Raw genomic sequence first — 22,213 nt, 5'->3', positions numbered from 1 at the left:
GAAGTGAGAAGGAACAAAACTGAGTATTATAAAGAGTACAAAGCAGAAGCTGCACTTTAGCTTTTGAAGGTGTCCGCTGTATCAAAGTGTGATAATCTGAAATTCTGTTTAATACATCATTCTTCACTGACTCTGAGTTAGAGGAGTTATATTGTCACTGTAACAGACTAAAAAGAAAAGGTATAAGCTGCTGTTAATTGAGTTGGAGAGTGGAAACAAGCAAATAAAACAGTTGAGCAACATAAATAAACTTTGTCCTTCCTTTCAACACTTCACTACTGGCCTGTAAACTTCTCAATTCTGACATGAATTCTGACTTAATACTTTCTGTCTCTCTGATTCTACCCTTAACACGTGCGTTTCTGCTGCAGAATGGAGCCTTACTGGGAAATGAATAAAACAGCCCAGTTGTGGACTTGACAGCCACACATTTTTCAAATTACACAATGGGATTTCGAGTTGATGTTATGGGGCGCCGGGTTAAGGATCTCAAGTCTCAAGATTCAGGTGAGAACATCACTAAAAATTTGAAATACGATTGTCTTCCCATCAGCAGTGAGCCAGTGTGAGCGTGCACGAAGGTTGCTCTCAAACCTACACACACAGGGACAAAAATCCCCCGACAGCCACTCAGCATGTCCTCGGCACCTCACCCTGACTTTCCTCCCCTCTCTTGCAACTTTACTCCCATTAATCTCACACACCTCATCACAGTCCCAGCACCTCGACCCCAAAAATCTCATATCCTCCGCACACCTTTACCTCCTTTTCTGGGCTCAGCCGCAGCTCTGAAATCCCACAACTAATGATTCCCTTGCATGTTGTGTACCGCTGGACTTAGCAATCCCACCACCTACTGCTGTCCTTTTTGATACATATTAACACAGACGTGTTGTTGCATGTTATTTTTTACAATCAGATGTGCTGAGACACTTGATATGCATCTTAAAGACTGACACGACTTGATTTGACAAGTAGCAGCAGAAAAAAAACATGCTAACAGCAAACGCATACACGAAACAGACAAAGCCAACCAGGAATCTGCAGATCATGCAGCAAACAGATATCAGCTTCGTGCCAAAAATGTAAATGTGAACATAGACAGAAAAGAAAAAAAAGACTAGATGGACATATCAGAAGGCAGGCAGACAGACAGAAACAGATTGGGCAATTAGACAAACATACAGAGGCAGATCATTTCATTACACAGAGACTGACATGGCGGCGAATGAGACAATGGGCCCCTTCAGCATACTACTGAGTGTTTATGTCCCCCGTCAGTCTGCATCACCAGTGTCCCCCTGACTGCTCACAGCTGACGCCTCCTGACACACACACACACACACACACACACACACACACAGACACACACACACACACACACACACACACACACACACACACACACACACACACACACACACACACACACACACACACACACACACACACACAGACACAGACACAGACACCTCCCTGACCTCCCAAGCTGAACTTGAACATGCACACACACAGACACACTCCTGCTTTGCTTTCTATCATATGTCAGCTATCATTTCCCGTGCAGGTTCAACACTGTATGGGAGTGTGTTTGGGAGAGAGAAAGACAGGGTGTGTGTTTGTGTGTGTGAGCAGAAGAGGAAGGATGAATGAATGAAAGAATGAATGAATGGGTTTCTGTTGTACTGCTGCTAATGACTTTATTTAGAGATGTTGTGATTAATGTCAGGAAACACCAGTCATGTATACTGCCAGCAGCATCTGTGGTAAGGATAGTGTCAAAAATCCACATTTTCTTATCTTCTGACTAGACCATATTGATATGGCTTGCAGGTAAAAAGTGGAGTCAGCAAGCCTTGCTACAAAGATGAAAAAGAAGTCTTATCTTGTCCCACTACACTCCTAACTCTCTATCACTCCTTCTCTTATTTCCTCCTAGAATCACACTAGTCTTCTTCATTATCTTGCGCTTCGACACCCCTTGTTCCCTCCATTTCCTCCTCTCATTTCCCTCCTCCTGCTTTCTGATACCAGCGCATAAAACACACCAAAAGTTTTCACTGGAGCTGGGTAATGAGGCAGACCTTTGACCTTGTCTTGATGACTTCCATACCTGTGAATGTGCAGGAATACGTGTGGCTGTGTGTATATGTGTGTGTGTCTGCAGCTGGCGGCTGACAGCGACATGACTAATGAGGGCTTGGGACAGAAATAATAGGTGGGAATTATAACACAAAAAGGCTACAAGTGCAAAGGAAAAGGAAGAACAAATGACAGAGCGGTGGACAGGACGAGAGGAAGGTGAAAGGAAAAAAACAAAGGAGGAAAGAAAGTCTAAGATTTAGAGAAAGGTTGAAATAATTAGAAAAGTACAGCCACTAGGAGACAAAGGGTGGCCTATTCATACAGAATAAGCAAATAAAGAAAAAGTTGAGTTGGGTAGGTGGGTTTTACACTGCTGGCACTGCTGTGATTAGTTTTTAAAAAGTGAAACCAGGTGATTGTGAGTGATATTTAAACTTAGAGGTTTTCAAAGTTACTGCACCAAATGCAAAATTATTGTAATCATACTGTAGTAAATGTTACTGCATTGTACCTTGTTTCACAAAGTAACCTACCTTTTTAATGCATAGAATTGTGATCAAACTTTTACATTTGACAGAGCTCAACAAGAATGTGCAAAATCTACACATGGTTTAAACATTCATTGTCAAATGTAACACAGATTATCTTGAGAAAATCATGAGATTTCCATAACGATTTTTAAGGTAAACAATTTAGGTAAAGGACTGATCTACATCTGCATTGAATCTGCTTTAGTATCGCTCAGTTATTTCAAATTGAGCTCCAACTAACATATTCTCTCTGTTGAAAACTGACTCACAAAGAAGCTTCTCAAATTGAAAGTCTTAGACAGAAGCACAACCTAAGATATTTGATCCTGCAACGGAAACCAGACTTTGTGGAGTAGCAGAACCTGGACAGCACATTTGGGTGTCTGGCAACACCAGCCTACAACTGTCACACTCAAGGTCAAGGGTCATCATGTGTAGACAGAGCAGAACTTCGCAATTATACATGATAAATGCAATCAAACACAGGAAACATTTCTCTCCACAATTTACTGGCTTAACCTTGTCAGATGTTCCAAGCTGCGGGCAAAATAGTCTCGAAGCATCATATCATGAAGGATGAAGACGCGTTTTTGCTGAGTTCTACGTAAAAAACAAACTACTTGAAGACTTAATTATAATTCCAATCTAATGCCAATCAATTTCCTAGGAATTTGTAATTTTGTGTGGTATTTTTTGTATGAGAGCGCAAGAACAGACTTAAAGGGCCAGAAAAACCAAAGAAAACTTTTCCATCAGGCTGTGTGTTGTGATAATGATGCTATCTGATCCAAAGAGATCTCTTCAGTGAACCCTGTGCCCCTGCTGAATCAGATCAGTGCCCATAATGGCCGACTGCAGCCAGAGGGTCTCGACCCACCGACACAAAACACGGCGCCGAGACAGGAGCAAGACAGATGGACAAATAGACAGATAGACGTTCAGACAGACATCCTGTCTCAAACCACAAATAGATACAACAATTAAGTAAGGTCTGGCCATTTTCATTTCACTGACCTTCGCCCCTTGCCTCCCACACATGAGGAGACAAATTACTACTGCTGTTGGATTTGGCCAACAACTCCGATGTAGGCGAACATGCAGTGTGAAGGCTGAGACAGCGGACATAAATCATACCTGTATTTGATCTGCAGGGCCCTGGGTGAGCTGACGGTGTGACAGCCAGCATGCACCCTATGGCTTTGAACCCCTAAAGGGCTGCAATGGGTCACTTGTTTTGCTGGGCAGTTGAATTTTCTGTGGCGCATTAATCTGGGGACAACTGTAGAGAGTTTTCCCTTTAATGCGAGTGTGAGCAATCGAACAATAAAAGAACTTTGGAATTTCAAAATAACGCAGTTGTCTAATGGATGCTGAAAGAAGGAAAGGCAGTTCAAGTCCTGTTGATATGATGTATCAGGTGATAACTCAAGACTGGCTGTGAAAATAAATTATGGGTTGGCCGTTGCAACTGTCATTCCCAGTTGGGATTTTATGCAGCAGTTAATAAACAGGGAATGGATTATAAAGCAGATATAACTTTGGTAAGTGTCTCAACTCAGTGCATTGTTTTCTTTGTCTTATTTGTGCTACTCCTTTAAGTCACACAGACATAGCATCTCCAATGTAGAGTATAGGAAGAAAGCTTTGCCAGTGGTGGATTTGGCATTATCTTCACACAAAGAGATAAAATCATGCTGTGGCTACTCTACTCCTACCAGAAAGCCTTCGACCTCGGTCAAACAGCAGTGTTTTTTCTGTTTTCATCGGCTGTCATGTTACCAGTGCTTATGCCTGCTTACTCTTGCGGTATACAATATGTTCAGTTTCAAAGCCATGCAATGCACATGTCACTGGCTATGTTCACCGGCACTTTACAAGCTGCATGCACTATGCACACATACAACAATGCTTATTCCACAAAAACATCACCAAAATTATATAGCATCATTCTCTGGAGTCCCAAGGGAGATTACTATGTTACATTGGGAAGTGCCTTTCAAAGTTTCCACCATTGTAATTGTATGGTTTAGATTCAGACTTTGTTTTCTGCCTTTCAGAGCCAGTTTCAAAACCCCAGAGGTGGCTAGTCTCCAGGCTAGGCGAAATCAGAATTACATTAACACCCAAAGAGCATTTCATCAGAGCCACCAGGGCCCCGTGGTCCAGGACACCTGTAATAGAGTTTCCCTTCTCACAGGCACAAAAACATTTAAACTCCTTTTGTATGGAAGGTTTACATGCTCCCGCCTGCAAGGAAATATGCTGCTGGAGCTGATCAAATCAAGCCCTACAAATTGCATTTGTCAGGAAAAGGATCAAATACTAGCACCCACAACAAACATATTAGCAGCCTGATCTACACAGAATACTCTTGGCAGAGTGATAGTATTGGATTAACAAAGTCACACGGAATAAGAGAAAAATATGTCTAGAAATCCAAACTGACTTCTTTCCTCTGCTTTCCCTTGCTGCACTGCACCTCAGTGCACTAAGGAATTACCCCAATCGTATGCAAAGAGATGTATTGGATTACTGTGAATTCAACTAAAGACATGCTGCACGCCAATCTCAACATGGCAGCTTAGGATAAACAGATATAATTAATCATCTAAGCTACCACACCCTTGGATAACAGACAACTTTTGAAGCACTTCTCAAATTCATCTTAAAGTGATCTTTGAACAAGTCAACACTTAAGTCCATTATTGTCACCGTGGAATACATGAAAACTATCAAATTCAAACATTTGGTAATGGGAAAAAGAGATATTTTTCCTGTTTGTTATTTAAATAAACAGACAGGGATGTCTGGGATGTATTGGTGTGTGAAACTCAGGGGAGAGAGAGAGAAAGAGAGACTAAGGGGCCTGACTGTCTGACAGACAGGCAGGCAGATGGACAGGAACTTGGCATTTGGGAATATAATTCTGCCAGAGAGTGATCCATAAAGACTGGAGGAGGTCGAAGGGCACCCTCTCTATAATGACTCATCATCACTCAGTGGTGTCCATGCTGGGATGACCCGTGTGTGTGTGTGTGTGTGTGTGTGTGTGTGTGTGTGTGTGTGTGTGTGTGTGTGTGTGTGTGTGTGTGTGTGTGTGTGTGAGAGAGAGAGAATCATTGAGGAGAGGGCCAGTGGATCTGCTGAGAGATAGTGCAGTATAAACAACCAGTTCTGCTATTCTAGGTCTCTGGGGAGAAAAGAGAGATCTCCCTGTTGTTTTACCAGTGCTCTGGCCAAACACTGTCACCCACAATGTCAATTAATCCCCTCATCGACATTTTTTTTTGTAAAGTCTGTGGAAAAACATGGGTGAGAAGGTGAAAATGACATTCACAGGGTTATGAAATATGATAAACGCCGTAAAGCCAAAGGAATTCTTTCTGTTAGACGAAGACTGTGTTTGACTTCTTGGGGCTGGGTAAACACCACTGGACAGACCTTGCCATGGCAGCTGTTCCCATGGTAACATGGCGGGCAGCGGAGGCAGGGCCACAAGGGAGTTGTGGCGATTTCATGAACTGATTTTTTTTATTCACAGTCAGTCATTACTTTTACTACAGCACAGCTCGAAGTGACCACTAAAAGGGCGGCGCAGACTGCCAACACCTTGTATATGGAATTCATAAAACAATGGCTCACACTAAATTCCCTTGCTGCATTCTCAATCAAGCTGCTATGGCAATGACTGTGTCTGTGCACATTTATGCGCATGCACGTGCAAGGGGCCATATTTTTTGTTGTGCAGCATTGGATGAATATCTCCATTTCTTGGCAGCTGACAGCCTGTTTGTCATCCACTCCACAACCAAGAACTGACCTTCAGCAGCATAACTACTATTATCCTCCCATACCTCTCCTCTCCCCTCCCTTCATCCCTACATTTCCCTTGCCTCTCTCACCCTATATCTTTCTAAACTGTACCTCCCTCCACTTCTCCTTCACTTTTTTGCTTTCGCCCCTTCTACAGCTTTTGTCATTGATCGCTGATGCGATTGGCTGCCTCCGTGCTCAGTAATGACCTGCACTGGTAACCAGCTGGCTGCTCACTCGGCCTCTCGGAGATTGAACTGTCAGATGGCAGCGATTAATGGCTGGCCAGACAGACACAGACTCACACCTGGAATGCCCCACCCTGTGCTGTCCTGCCAATCCTCTGTCCCATCTCAGCTCAGCATGAACAGGTGTGCTGAGGTACATTCTCATATATGTAAATATGCTGTGTCCACATTTCCTGTAAGAATGGATAAATATTCAAATGTGTTGGTGCAAGTGTTTATGGGTTCTTTTACAGGTTTTCTTTCTCACATATATGGCCCTGAGGGAAGGCATTCATTCTGCCCTGCTGCAATAGCTGATGAGAAGTGCATAGTGAGAAAATGTGCATGACTGGCTGGGGATAGCAGAAATAATAACAAGAAAAGAATGTAAATAACTCTCACGGCTCTTTTAGAACCTTGAAAAGTAGAAAAAGTTGTCAGTTTTGCCAAATCAGAGAATAACTAAACTTGACCGCATTTGGCTCCACTGTCTAAATGACAGCATGTAATCATTATTTGTCTGCAGTGATACATTTTGTTGCCCCCTGCTCGTCTTTATTACTGTATTAGTTATGATTGCACCCATAATCATCCACTTATTCTACTGTTCACACTTGAGCCACTCTGAGCAAGAGAATCAGAATAAATGCCTGAAATGCTAACATATGTTATTTCCTTGAACAGAGATGAGTGGGGTGTTTGGTCTGGTCTGGCTCTGTCTGTCTGCTGAGCTGAGGGCTGCAGGCCCACGCGGCTGTCCCGTGTTGTACTTGGCTGGCCGTCTGCTAACTGTCAGCGCAGTATCTCCTTACACTGATGAATGGGAAGTTTCCAGACGATTCCCAAAGCTTTCATTCCCTTGTTCCTATGCTTATCCAGAGGAATGGCCGAGAAAACAGGGGCTCCTCCCCTTGCCTACCAACCTCCCTGAGGGGAAAAGCCAACATGGAGACAGGCATGGAAGCTATATTTACAGTAAAATCAGAAAATATTCAGATCCACATTTGCACACTTTTATATACAGAATATTGGCATGTCACCCATAAATCTATTCAATAACCCACAAAGACAAAGTGAAAACATGTTTTTTTTAGAAAGGACACAAGACCCCAAACCATTCTGCCTTGGCCTGGTATTCTTCGGGTTATATGCTGAAAACAGAACCAACACCAGCCTCAGGACTCAGCAGTCTTGAGGAAGCTTTATTTTTGGCTGTATTCATTCTCCCTTCATTTCCCACAAACCTCCCTGCCTCTGCTGCTGAGAAGCATCACCATAGCATGATGCCGCCGCCACCATGCTTCACCAGTGGTATGGAATGGTATTAGCCAAGTGTTGTGCAGTGCACAGATGCTCGAAGTTCCACCTCTGCATCCCAAAGAATCCTTTTCCTAATGCTCACAGTCCTTCAGAAGCTATTTGGGAAACTCCAACCAGGTCATCACATCATTTACTAAAGTGGACTGCTGTCTGAGACAAAGGCCTGACTAATCAAGTCCTGCTGAGAAAGACAACTAAACAGTGGCTGTTCGTCCCTGACTAAGGGATTTCTTTCTTTTTCCCCTTCATTTGGCAGGATGGCCATGTCTAGGAAAAGTCATGGTGGTTCCAAACTTGTTCCATTGCATATCGAGGCATTGCACTCCTGGGAATACTCAAAGAGAGCTTCAGAGAGGATTGTCTGTCCTTACCCTGAACCATGTTTCACCACATTTTATCACAGTGGTTAACAGAGTTCCTTGGACTTTCTAGCTTTTTTTTGTCCTGAGATACAGTGCAAATGTGGCACTTTATATACACATGTGTGTGTGTCCTTATAACTTATATACAATCAATTTAATTGGATTTTAAGGATAATTAAAGCAGCTAAGATTCAACTAAGCACAATTGGGAGTGACACGGCAAAGTTTCTTCGAAGTTTATAAATGAGAGATTTCAGGGTTTTTTTTTTGGTTTTTTAATTTGAAAAATGTTGTAAAATCATGTTTTTACTTTTTCCTTTTGGGTTATTGAGTGCTAAAACAGCAATTTCATCTGTTTAAAATCAAATCTATCAAAAATGTCTGTTGAAAACTTTCTTGAAGTAACTGCAAAATGTTCTGTCCAAAAGTGGGAGAAAGAGATGAAAGCAAGGGAAATAGAGGCGGAGGAAAATAAAGATGATTGAAGATTGTAGACAAAACACAGCAGAAGAAAGACAAATCAGAAACAAAAGAAATGTGGTTGGAGAGAAAGAGAAAGAAACCAAGTGAGAAAAAAAGATAGAAGATGGAAGGAGAATAATCCTCTGAACAGTGAACATGTGAATATCAGGCCAGTAGGGGTTTGTCGTGGTGTGTGAAACGGAGATAAAATCGATTAGCTTGTCCACTGACCCAGTGAGCAGAGGTGCCCCCCATTGCCCCAATCTTGCCACAGCCCTGACAGAGACATCCAGGCTTCGAGGTCTCTAGGGGTCGCCTCTGGACACTGAGGTGAACAAAGTGGTGCCCTCCTGTCAAACTAAAGCCCTCAAGCACCAGCAAAACAACAGACCATGCTGCAATGCTTCACTGCTCTCTGATTCCACAGGAGACAGAAAAGATGTAGTGTGGGCTGCTGAAAGAGCACATTGTGAACAGAGGCCAGTGCTCAAAATACAGAACTGCTGTACTTGTAGTGGAAAATATTGTAAGTTAATTAAGAATTGCAGCCAACTGAAAAAACAATTTTAGTTAAAAAAAATAAATTAAAAATCCGTTATTTAAGTGTTTACAAACTTGGTTCTGTAACCAGCTGAATAATATTTGAAGTTTGAAGATCCTCACAATTGTAAAGGTGTTAAAAATAGCTTGGCAGAACAGTAAAAACATGATGATTGCTTGCTAATAAAGACAATTATCAGCAGTTACCTACAAATATTTCTAGAGATGCCACCAGAAATTCCAGACACCGTCAGGTATTTCTTCGAAAATTCTAAAAGGCTGGGCCTGACAAACTCTCGACACCTGTTGGCAGGGCCTGAAACTTCTCCCTATCATTTTATTGCCTGGTTTTCCTCTCATGATTTCCTCAGTCAAATCACTGGATGAGGAGCACCTTTGATTCCTGGCTCATTGTAGTGTATTTGACCCTGGAGGTCACTGAGTGGAAAGAAGTGGATGTGTCACCACTAAGCTCTTCTCCGTGTTAGAATAATATTCCTACGGTGCTTTTAGGATGCTAACGCTAATCAAAACAGGACATCCTGAGGAGGGCCGTGCTCTCTCTTCCCTGGCCCCACTCACCGGCCGCTTTATGTTTTTGTGTTTGTGGAGGAGCGACAATCCCAGGAAGCTGTGAGAAGGGTTCATCAAAGCTCCAAGCGGGGGGCCCCGGCTGCAGGATCGCTGGAATGTGGCGTGGAAAGGAATCTCTACTGTCCTATTGTTCCCTTGTTTCCTCGGTCTCATCACACGCCGGCACGTCCAGTTCACTTACAGGTAAGCAGCACTAATCAGCCCCGCATTCTTTTCCACAGCCGCATTCTTTCCTCTGCTGCGACCCTGGCCAGCCAGCAACACTCGCGCACACACAGAAAGCGCACGGCTTCTGCAGACACTCACATACGAGGGAAGTCATCAAGACAGATCTCCGAGGACAGGGACATGGGGTTTCCTTTTCGCAGACAAGGGATTAGCTGTGGAACATTAAGGCGAACAATGATAATGCATGCATCACTAATAATTAAAATACAATGCGGCTCCCAAACACTAGACCCGAAAAGCTCAGAGGTGATGTTTAAGAAAAAATGAAGAACTGTGAGAGTGGGTAAAATAAGAAAATTTGGTTGACATATTTCAAAAAGATTCCAAAGTCTCAATATATTTGAAGTGTGGTGCACCTGAAGAGTACATCATTTTTGAATCTCTAAGTTTACCAGCCTCAGTGCCTAGAAGTTAACAACGAATTCAAAGATGTCTTGTCACAGCTTTTCGTCTTTTTGTCTAACACAGGCAAAGCAGCCGCTATCAGATCCAATCAGGAGAATGTGGTGCAGTCCAAACTTCATCAGGAAGGCCCCAGCTTTGATCACATCTCCTCCTCTCATCTCTCCCGTCCTGTTGGGGCTGAGAGGTCACCCCTTAATGAGCTTCAGGGTGAAGAATGGAGGGAGGGCTTGTTGTGGCAGAGATAAAAGTTGTACAGGAATCATATATACATAACACACAAACACACCTGACTGCATCTGCCCCTGCACTGCCTCCCCAGGTGAAACGATGCCCCGTTTTGCCTCTGTTAATCAAAAATGACTATCCTTTCTTGGAACTGCCCTGCTTTGCTCCTTCCATCGGGCCAGCTTGCTCCACCCAGGGAGATCCCCGAGCAGTGCTGGAACACACTGTTATCACCACATTCACAAAACGATTGTTGGGTAATTCCTGTTTATAGCTATGTGCTCCCTCCAGTGTGTAAGCACTGTTCTCTCCATCAACCCTCCAGGACAGCCATTAAAAGGCAATGTCCACATTCCACTTTAGCACACCTGCCAGTGCAATCACATTTATCACTGTTTTAGAAGAACTTTGGTGATATCCAAAATGAGCAGGAGGCCTGTCAAAATATGGGCAACTAGAATAAAATGGATAAATAACATTGGGTTTACTACATGAGTGAAAAAATAGGCTTCCTAAAAAGATCATAGTGGCATGCAAAAAGAACATCACGTCTACAAGAACAATGCAGCATACGTACTGTGCATTGTCATTCAGCATAAAGTCAAATCAAAGCTCCTGTTTAGCCTTCCTCCCCATAAAAGCCCGCTACAATGTAGTAAAGTGACTAAAGGTAGTTAGTTGATGTGAGACATGAGGCCAGAGTGTCAGGCCCTGTTTCTACCACCTGCTCCAGGTAATTGATTGGAGCATATAAAATGATTGAGTTTCTTTAATTAGCTTAACAGACATCTCCCCTCAAAGCATGCCAACTTCACACCGCCTCATTAATAGCCCGGGTGAACTGCGCCATCAGCAATCTGTTGACATTATATCTCCTCAGACATCATAACGACACACAAATCAGTTTGATGTCTGGGTAAACTTTTCGACTCAGCAAAAATGCCATTTATCTCGGACCAATTTGTGATGAGAGAATGGCGACACATCTCACATTTGACAACTGTGTGCTCTGCAGAGTGCCTTTGTTTTGTGTGCACACACTGAAACTTGCACGTACACACTCAGCCCAACCAAATAAGCACACACACACACACACACACATATGCTCACCTCCCTCTCAAGCAAAAAAAAAAAAAAAAAACACTCACACATGCACCTTCACACACATAATCTATAAAAATATGCTTAGCTTGGGACTGCTCTGTTGATAATGACCTCAGCCTTGGCACCGCACTGGGCCAGACCAGACTGCCGACAGACTGGAGGCTTTTGTGTGCACTCCCTATCTCTAACTCCCTGACCTTTAGGGGGAAGAAGAAAGCAGAAATGCCTTTTTTATTTAGAAGGGGTAAGGCTCGCTCATTGTTCTGTATTGGTACAGTTTCCCTGTGGTAAACACACAGCGGTTCCCAGGCTTGACATGCTGCTGCACACCCTCCTCCCTTCATCCATCCCTTGGTGTTCCCACACTGCCCTGTCTGAGCCGCTGCACCAGCACCCTCCTCCCAACACACACACACACACACACACAACAGACACACACACCGCTACCAGCATACAAACACTATGCTTGATGCATTATGAAATTCCTCACGTACATGATAGTCTGAGATGGAGAAAAGCGGGGACTGCAGTTGGAAAAGAGGGAGCAGAAACGGGAGAGTAGCCCCTGGGACGGGGCCACTGTGTCAGGGCCTGAGAGGAGACCCATGACAAGGCCTGGAAGCTCCCTAGTTGCTTGGGACAAGGGCCATCCTTCAAGTGGGTGACAACAGTGCATAAACAAACCACTAACCTCGTCAGCTCTCTGTTTACAGCCCTGAGACCGAGTCCTGGACGACTCATTAACATCAGAGACCTTCCAAAAGAGCCATTTTCTGAGGTGGGGGAGGGGGGGGGGGGGGCCTTCTCCCATCATATGAGAGGAGGAAAGTGGACGACATGCGAGACAGATGGGGGCGTTGATAGATGAGAAAGCCTGGGTCACAGACAAACTGCCCCCCCCCCCCCCCCCCCCCCATAGCCTGTGTGCCACCGACACACGCAGACAGACACGAATGTATGCCCCAAAGCACAACTAAAACACCCCAAAAAGGCTTTTTGTGTGTGTGAGCATGTATGACTGCGATATGCTCTACATCTGGTATGACATGCATTCAGTAGCTTTCAGTTTCTTTTTAAACTGATCGCATAACTCTTACACATCCATGATTATAATGTAGAATGTGGCCCTTCCAAAGAAACAGAAAGCTTTCACAGCTACTCACACAGCATGAATTTATTGCGTCTACTTTCAAGTTACAATAGGCAACGTTTAGTCACATAAACAAAAAACGAACGAAAAGGCACTGACAAAACATTTAACCAAACACATATTGACAACTTAAGCTAAAAAGGCCTCCAGCGCTCTGTCCTGACTGTGATTCCTCTCTGACTGGGGAACAGCCAGAGAAAAAGCTCTTTTGAAAACTCATCAGAATTATATTTATTAAGGAAGCTGACTGTTGTTCTGTTCTTATCCTCATCACACAATTTTCTTTCAGTCATCAAGCTCAGAAGCTCCAAAATGATCTTTTTTTGTTTAGAAATTATTCAATCCTGCATCAAAAATAAATAATAAAAACATCTCCTAAAGATAAGCTGCCACTTAAGTAATTAATTTTGTTTCATATGCAATTTAAATATGTTTCAAACTGTTAGTGACTGTTATCTGGACTGTTTTTGCTTCAAAAAGTGCGTATTTTCTTTGAATTAATAGTGATCTATATAATTGTCATACTTCTTTGTTTTTTTGTCACTTGATGCTAGAAAAAAATATTAAGGTGGTTTGCAATTATTTAGTTACATCAGAAAACAAGTTCAAAGCAACAGTTAACCAAGCAAGAAAAAAAAAACAGAGGGTGGGGGGTTAACTTCTGCTCAGGGCCCCAATGATTCTTGACCCAGTCCATTACTGAAGGAGATATAAGACATTTGTATATGCAGCTTTGGCACCAAGTGGAGCACATGCAAAGAGCGCCGCTCCGGGACAACAAGGGCCGTTTAATGGGGTCTCTATTTCACTTTCCTCGCGCCGGCCCGCTCCCTCTCACCTTTTAAATGGGCCGATCTATTAACCGTTTTAATGAGCTCCGCCAGACAAACGCGAGATGCATGGCCCATTGCACAATGTGAGGAGGACGACGACGCACTTCTGAGCTGCGGAGAGGAGAGGCGCTGACGCATAGAGACACCGAGGCGCACGAGGCCTCGCGCACGCACGCGCGCACGCACACGCAAACACACACACGCAGCTGCCTTCGTGCCAATCAGAGGTGTCAATTTGGACGATAACGCATCTCCAAAGTGAGTCCACTCTTGTGGAGACAGGCGGATAAATGAGTGATGACTGACAGAACACTGGTAAATGTGAAAATGATTATCAAATAGTGTGCGCCTTGGGACGCAAACTGCATTTCAATGCCCCATTGCTACTTGCTAAGCTTCCAAATATTTCTTTTTTTTTTTGTTGAACTTTCCATTTACATTTTTCCCCCTTACAGAATTTAGATACATGCAAGTGTTACTCTGAGCGAGATTAATCGTCGCTTTAATGATTCCTAACAAATTATCAAAGCACTCCAAACACATTATAATAAAAAGGGTTTTATTAAGACACAAGTATGCTAAGTGGATCTTTAATTAGGCCTATACGCCGAGCTACTTTGGATCACCAAAGCCCCCCCCTCCTCCTTCATCTTTCTGCGGCCAACTATTCACCACGGGGTGCGGCCTGTGCGCCTTGGCTATACGTATTTGGGAGTTTTTGTGGCGCACCGCATTACATCTGGACGTGCGGACTAATCAGTCAGCCTCCATCAATCACTCTTACGTTTACCACCTCTCCATCACCTCCTCTATTACATGCACCCCCTCTTTTTTTATCACACGACTGTTCTGCAAGGAGGGAGGCACACACTGAACGCATTTACCAGCAGAGCCCTTATGAGGGGTTTGGGAATTTAAATATTCACTGTTGACACTGTGCAGACCTGGCTGGGGGCCAGGGTGGGCCCGCTTCTGCAGGGGCCCAAAGCATCCCCGTGTTCTGACTGAAGGGGCAGAAATGCTTCTTTTCGATCGTGAAAATAATCATCTAAAAACAGTCTCCTAACTTCTCGGAATGACTTTCATGTTGTGCAAAAATGTGAACAAGAAAAAAGCGGGTGCAGTTGTTGCTTGTTCTGCTTCATGTCCATTTACACAAAAATAAAAATTCTTTACTTTTATGTTTTACACTCAAAGCAGACATGCAGGGCCGCTGCAAAGAAAACAAGTGTTTTCTGTCCTGTTAATGAGGATGAGGATGTCTGTGTGTTAGTGTGTACATAGTCTTAGTGTGCTCCATTTTCCTTATTGCCCGTCATAATATTTAATAAACATCTAAGAGAATGCCAATAAAGTAATTGATACATTAATGCTTGATATGTTTATTAAACTTCACTAGGATGTCTGCAGGTTATTATGTTGTATTTCTGTGCAGTAAACTTGCTCTCACCTGATCACATATTGTTTTAAATCTACTCAGGAGCCTGCTGCTTATTGGCCTGAGCTGTCCTGATCATTTCAGACATTTGTTGCAGCTGATTTGATTTCGTTTGTGTAGCTGAATTTGAATGCAAACATACAGGTAGCCTAGTTTCAAAACGGGATTAACTTTAAAAACTGGTCACTGACCTGACTGAAACTAAATCTAAATAATATTTCTGCAAAAATTAAAATATTGCAGGCCTGCGTGTTACTTTACTGACATCAATGTGGAGTTTCTTTCAAGACTGTTTTACAATTCCAGATTAACGGTATGCATTTTACACTTAGTTAAAAAGTCAATGCAAAAACTAAAACTCAAGAGAAAAGCAACAAAGCACAGGAATACAGTCAAAACACAAATGAAAAATCTGACATGTAGACTAGAACTTGACTGAAACAAATTTTAAATAAAGAATGCAATTCTTGATCATTTATAGTAGCAGATCAATGCAGGAATAGCCGTATCAATCATCTCCTTGCATACAGCTGATTGCGTTCAAGTAATTAAAATTGATTTGATGACAAAAGTGCAGCTTAATTTAATCAAACTCACTGAATATTTTAAGTTATTATTTTATCCTGTATGAATTTTGTCACCGGTGTAAGAAAACTGCGTCCTGCAAGATTTACATGCAATTCAACTCTACAAGCTTGAACATTAGGATTTAAAAAAGGATTAAAACATCACAGTTTGAATTAGTTTCCCCTCAGTGTGCCATATAATTAAACAATCGCCACATATTACCATTAATTAGAGCTCGGAATGAACTGCATGACTCACATCCACAAACAAGAGTTTCAAAAAACAAGATGCCCCTTCCCTGAAACATTCACCACGCCTGTCTAAATCCTCGTTTTCTCCTTATTCCTCTCCATCAACCTGCTTATTTTTCCCCCCTCTCCTCCAAAGTTTCTCCCGGCAAACTGAAGTGAGCAGCAGCCCAAACAGCAGCACTGTGCAGCAATTGCAATACAACTGTCGACGCACAGGACGAGGGATTTTAACTTGCAATACACGACGTTACACTAGAGCGCCCACTACATGCAACGAGCAATTCCAATAGTGGAGCGGACGCCTTGCAGAAAGTTCCTCCATCGCTCACTCAAACTTTAAACTTTACGCTCTTCTCGGGAGCGCGTCGAATTATTTTTCTTCGCGACAATCTCACCATTTGCTGCCCCTCTTCGGAGCTGACAGTGAGGACTACACGGTCTTCTGGTGGAAATTAAATCGTTGCAGAAACTATTAACAGGCGCAGTGATAACAGCGACAGTCTGTATGTATATAAGATGGCATGTTTCAAAAGAAAAAAAAAAAGAAAGGGATGTTGCACCTACTCGTGGCCAGTTTCCGTGCCCTGCCTTTGGACCTCATGGTGCCAGTCTCTCGGCGCGGGGGTTTGTTTGGATTTTTTCTTGAATCTTTTTTCCTCCTTTTTGTTTTTTCTCTGTCCTTTTTCTCGGGGTTTCTCAATCCAAACGCGCTATCTCTCCAGCATTGTCAGTCTGGACACCTTCGCACATGCGCACAGCCACGAGATCTGCCGGCAGCAAGTGCCAGAAAAAGTTTGGGGACGATTTATCACTTAGATATGAACCTGATCTGGTCGAGATGAGGTGAATCGCGGACATCTCCCTTTCGTGTCCGATTTTCAAACGGGGCAAAGTGAGTGAGAAAGAGGGGCACACTGCAAAAAATGTCCAAAGCTGATGTGGTGTCGGATTTAGTGGTGCGTTCTTACTGAACACGTTTGGAAACTTTGCAGCTGAGGTGTTTCCAGTGCATGTTAGACTTCTGGTGCAATTTGTATTAAAAGAGGAGTCTTCACCTCATTTCTATCTTAAAATCAGTCAAGAAAGGCTGATTTGCTGCAAAATTAGCACAACTTTCCCAACAAGTTCTACCCAATAAAGTCACTTTACGCAGCGGATTATATTCAAGTCGTTTAAAAAATAATTTAAAGGCAGCTTTTGAGCACTAAATGCTTTGTCAGGATGGATATTTTTTGCAGTGCAGTCAGCACCCCGGATCTAGCGCGGAGAACATTAATTATAACGATCCTTTATTCTCAATCCTCATTGCGCACCTTTTTCTCTTTAAATGAAGCCACATTCATCAATGCTCACTTAAATTACCGATGCTGAGTGTAGTCATTAAAGATTTTCTATATTTTAATTGTGTTTTCACCATTCTACCGGGCACTGGAAAATGAATGAAAAAGTTTCCCTCCCCTCCCCTCTCTCGGTTGGGCACCCGACTGACAGCTTTAATATAAGAGTGCCCAGGGTTTTTTTTCTCCCCCCTTCTTTCTGTCTCTCTCTTTGTGCTGACAATTATTAATATGTTAAGTGCTCGGTATTAATGCCTGTTTGAGACGTTTCTGTTACAGTGCGTGAATTTCATCACTTGGTAATTGCTGAGGGCTCGAAAAGGGATGTTTTTCCTTGATTTAACTTGGAAGGAGAGCGACTCCATCAAGGAGGGAAAAGAGACTTTTGTCCAAAGCTTCATCTCAACGGGTGGAATTCAATTTTTCTGTTTTGCTTTGGCATTTTTAAGAAAAAGGCCCATACTTGAAAAAAAGCCATGCAATCCATGCTCTAAAAGTCAGAAAAATTCCTGCATGTCCTCATGTTATCACATAAGCATTTTATAGAGGCAGATGCAACAGATACAAAAGCAGAAAATTGCTACTTAATTTATTAATAAAACACATTCAGATCTGACCCATATCACAAAGCTGCACCCTGTTGCTGCCACTGAGCATAATTAAAGTAATTGGCAATTAATTAGACCCGCAGGAGATCATGCTGACCTTGCAGACGAACTCTTTAATTGGTTGTGAACCAAAGCTATCGATTCCAAAGTGTGTTGAAATTGACTGAAGTCGTGACATCATGCCATGTCATGGAAAAAAAAAGAAAGTACAGGCTGACCAAAAAAATCCTGGCGTCATATTACCAATAGTATGGTGGCATGAAAAGGCCAGTTTCAGATCAACTCAGTGGAGATACCGAATAGATTTAACTTCTTACTGCATGATACCAACCATAAAAATGATGTCTGGAATTTCAGTGTAAAGTGGCAAACGAAAATGCACAAGATATATGTTCAGCAAGGCCCCTAAAGGTATTTTTTGGACTCATTCTCTCATCAATTAAAAAAAAAATTAAAGACTGCTTCTTCAAATTCCACTAAAGTGGGGCATCCCTGCATCGCTATCCCTCATTTAAACGGCCGAGTTAAGAGAGGTTAATACTGATACTTTATTGTGGTTGTACCTCACTCTACCTCTACTGTAATGACATAAATGGTGCTATTAAGTGGGTTGCGCCTATACACCGTGCCGGAGAAGGTGGCGCGCCGGGGGTACGCACAAGCACACGCAGGCGTGCGCGCACACATACACATACACACCGACAGAGAGGGAGAGAGAGAAAGCTGCAGGCAGAGCTGCTCAATTAGCCTAAATGGAAACAGTTTTCATTCACCGCAATAACTCACTCTTCTCTTCTCCCTTCTGAGACACTTTCTCAGTCCATATTTTATTATGATCCGCTGAACCCGGTGGCGGAGCGCAGGAGCGCGCACGGATCCTCGCGGCCCCATGGGTTGTAATTATTAGAAATTAATTGGGTTCGAGCCCCCCACGGCTGCAAGCATAAACTAAAACACTGCCTCACTTCTGCACTCCGGGTTATCCACATAGATGCAAACGAGAGAGCGGGATTGGAAATTGTTTAAAGCGAAGAAATCTTCATTCAGGGCGCACGTTTTTTGGCTGATCTTTCTTTTTTCTTTTTTTCTTTTTTACTGTATTACAGTAGTGCTCTGAGCTGTGAAGGGGTTAAAAAATATCATGATGTGTATAGGGGGCTGTGGAGGCAGACTAAAAGTGAAAAGGGAGCCTCCGGCGCAAGGAAATTACCAGCGCCCGTGTGACCTTTGAGCAAGGTAATCAATCAAGTGATCAACAGGGATATTTATCACCGCTTTGTCCAACCAAACCGCTTTTTTCTGGAAACAAAACAGAAGATGTGAAATGAGGATAATTATAATCTGGCATGTTAACATAACAGATATATCAGTGAGTCTATTTTTAGACATAACAGCAAGAACAAAGATAATAATAATAATAATAATAATAATAATAAGTACATGAGCAACATATCTAGAACTACTAATACAAAAAAAAATCTAGTTTCAATCATATAGGCCTGCATTTTGTCTTGCTTTTCTCTCCTACATATTATAGGCCTGCACTGTATTTATCATTAAATGAGAAAATATATCAGTATGATCAGTGGGTGTTGTGTTTTATTTTTTTTGTTACAATATATTTAATCTATTAATCACATCTAACACTACCGTTGTCACTTGATTTTCGTAACACTGTGTGCTGTAAAGTAGGAAAAAACCCTGAAAGGATTTATTTGGCCCAGTGCGTGCTGCCCCTGTGTGGAGAATTATCGACTCAATCAAACGCAGAAGCTTCCAATGAACAGCTAATGCAATAAAATAATACTCCGCCGGAGCATTAATCCATCTTCACTGGGCAAAGAGTTGAGAATTTCCACTGTTAAAATAATAATAAAAACATGATATATATTTTTAAAGCAGATAACACGAGGCTACAAGAGTACACGAGGAGGCATTTCTAATTCTACATCCACGTTTAACTTTTGATTAGATGTGTTTTTGCGCTGTATTTTTGACAGCAGATCGGTCTAAAAATATGGGCGATTTCAGCTGAATGAAAAGGATAAAACACGCTTTAAACGTCTGGTCAGTTTTAATGTAGGAATAAAAAAAATAGTAAAAAAACAAAACAAAACCCAAAACACATCGGTGCTGCAGAACTTGGAGGTTAAATACACATTTTATCCACACAGTATTTCGATCGAAAACACGTGAAAACGTAAGAGAACCGTCAATCAATATCTATGCATAACATTCGTGTTTTTTAAGGTGTTTTAGCACCCTTTTTGCGATATGTTCTCTTCTGTTTTTATACTGTAAATCAAACAAAGCTATACTGACTTATGTTTTCATAACATCACATAATAAAACATCATTTTTATTTTTTTTAAAATGAAGACACTGAATCATTCAAAAACTACCAATGCAGATGTTTAGCAGAAGTATCTTCATTGCATATCAGGATAAAAGCTACGTAATTAAATAACAAGTAAATTCTCCAAACAAGCCATAACAGAATTATATTCTTTTTTAGTTTTTTGTTTGTTTCTTTCTGTGAGTTACCAAGGTAGACTAAGTTTATAAAATACAGTTACAGTGCATTGAAACTGATTTTGGCTGCATGTTACGGAATAACGAAAATAATAAAGATCCCCAAATATGAAGCACCACAAAATGCTACATTTTTATGGATCAGTGCTTGATCTCTTATTTATTGCATGAGGCTAAAACGAGGACAGAACTGAACATTGGTTATACTTTGTCCCCCTCTAGTGGCTGTCAGGCTGCAGTGTTTGGGATGAAGTGGCTGATGAGTGACTTCAATGTAAAGTCATGGAGGATTTAAACATCAGACCTATCAGAACACATATATATGTATCATTGGAAACAAATTGTATGCACAAGGCAGGGGAAACCCATTCTAACTGGTTGTGTGACATTTGAAAGCTTGGTATGGATCAAACGCATAAACTGAAAAGCATTGACAGATTAATGAGCTGGCCCAGCCTGTAGCAAAGTGCATTTTAACAACCGCTTCTGGACTCAGTATCCAGCATGGGAGACAGATTACAATGCGCTCCTGAGACAATTTGTGGAAGTAGTATTGATAGGGGATGGTGTTGGCGGCGGACGTATTTATCTCTGAGGACTGCTTGATGGGAGGATCTTACCCACACAAACACACACACACACACTCCTGACCCAAGATACAAATTCATCCCATCAATTTCCAACGGATGCTCCCCCTGCACCAGTCACGACAACAGAGAGATTTGACAAGTAATCAATGGGACAGTCGATCAGGCTTATTTATTTCCATTTCCAGTAACAGCAGACAGTAGGATCCTTGTCAGGTTCCCGGTTGCAGGGCAATTAAAGGAACACACAGATGGATGGGATGCTTAGGACACACAGAGTCAATAACCTACGATAGTGCATCCTTGCAGCTGAATGCTTACAACACGACTCATCTGAACTTCAGACGGTAAAGATAAAAATAAATAGGGCTCCAGGTGATGATTTTCAGTATAGATACTGACATCATTTTGCCCAAACTGAACTTAACAGGGTTAATCCTACTGAGAAATCCCTGCAGCATCACATGCTGTCTCAGTTGCACAGACACTACCATGATCTTCTCTCAGAAACCTGAACATAAGCACTACTTAGTGATAAGCCTCAGTCGCTTATGGTGTTACAAGCAGGGTAAGAGATGATGACATGAAGGATCAACAACCGACCGCGGTGTTACGTTAACATACACAGTTTATTTGTCTTTTAACGGACATGATGATGAGTGAAGGATCCAGACAATATTTTCTGTCATGTCACTGTCAACATCTGTTATCTCATTGCCATACTACCAGCTGTAAACCTGAGCTGTGCTCTTTAAACCTGGCTGAACTAATTCAGGCTGACACGCTGTTACCAGAATAAAATAATCTGATACCAGACTGGCAGCAAATGATATTGGCTCTGATTCATGAGGTTCTCCTGCTAGAAACTTGTGATAATCTATGAGTGCTTGCGGCAAAAATTAGACCTCGGTAAGATCGCTTCAAACGCTGCTTCAATCTCATGAACCATTTTTGAATTCACAAATTTTTAATGTCGAAATGACAAATTATGAAATTAATGCAAAAACGTAATGTC

At 42.2% G+C, this 22,213-nt stretch overlaps 1 protein-coding gene across 16 annotated transcripts in view; it reads right to left on the bottom strand.

Annotated features, from left to right (window-relative positions):
- mecom (MDS1 and EVI1 complex locus) overlaps window positions 1–16,977 on the bottom strand; it is a 132,295-nt gene extending 115,318 nt beyond the window's left edge. For 9 of the 16 annotated variants that reach the window (XM_022192555.2, XM_022192559.2, XM_022192556.2 and 6 more), the window contains exon 1: window positions 16,699–16,976. In XM_022192555.2, coding sequence (XP_022048247.1) covers window positions 16,699–16,735 — 37 coding nt within the window. In that variant the 5' untranslated portion in view covers window positions 16,736–16,976. Of the gene's footprint in view, window positions 1–16,698 lie in introns of all 16 variants that reach the window. The other 7 variants (XM_051958031.1, XM_051958033.1, XM_051958035.1 and 4 more) reach the window with 2 other exon arrangements.
- Between the last annotated feature and the right edge of the window lie 5,236 nt (window positions 16,978–22,213).

Source organism: Acanthochromis polyacanthus, chromosome 13 (assembly GCF_021347895.1).
Source record: "Acanthochromis polyacanthus isolate Apoly-LR-REF ecotype Palm Island chromosome 13, KAUST_Apoly_ChrSc, whole genome shotgun sequence".
Taxonomy (NCBI): Eukaryota; Metazoa; Chordata; class Actinopteri; family Pomacentridae; genus Acanthochromis; species Acanthochromis polyacanthus.
This window is presented reverse-complemented; position numbering and strand designations above follow the sequence as displayed.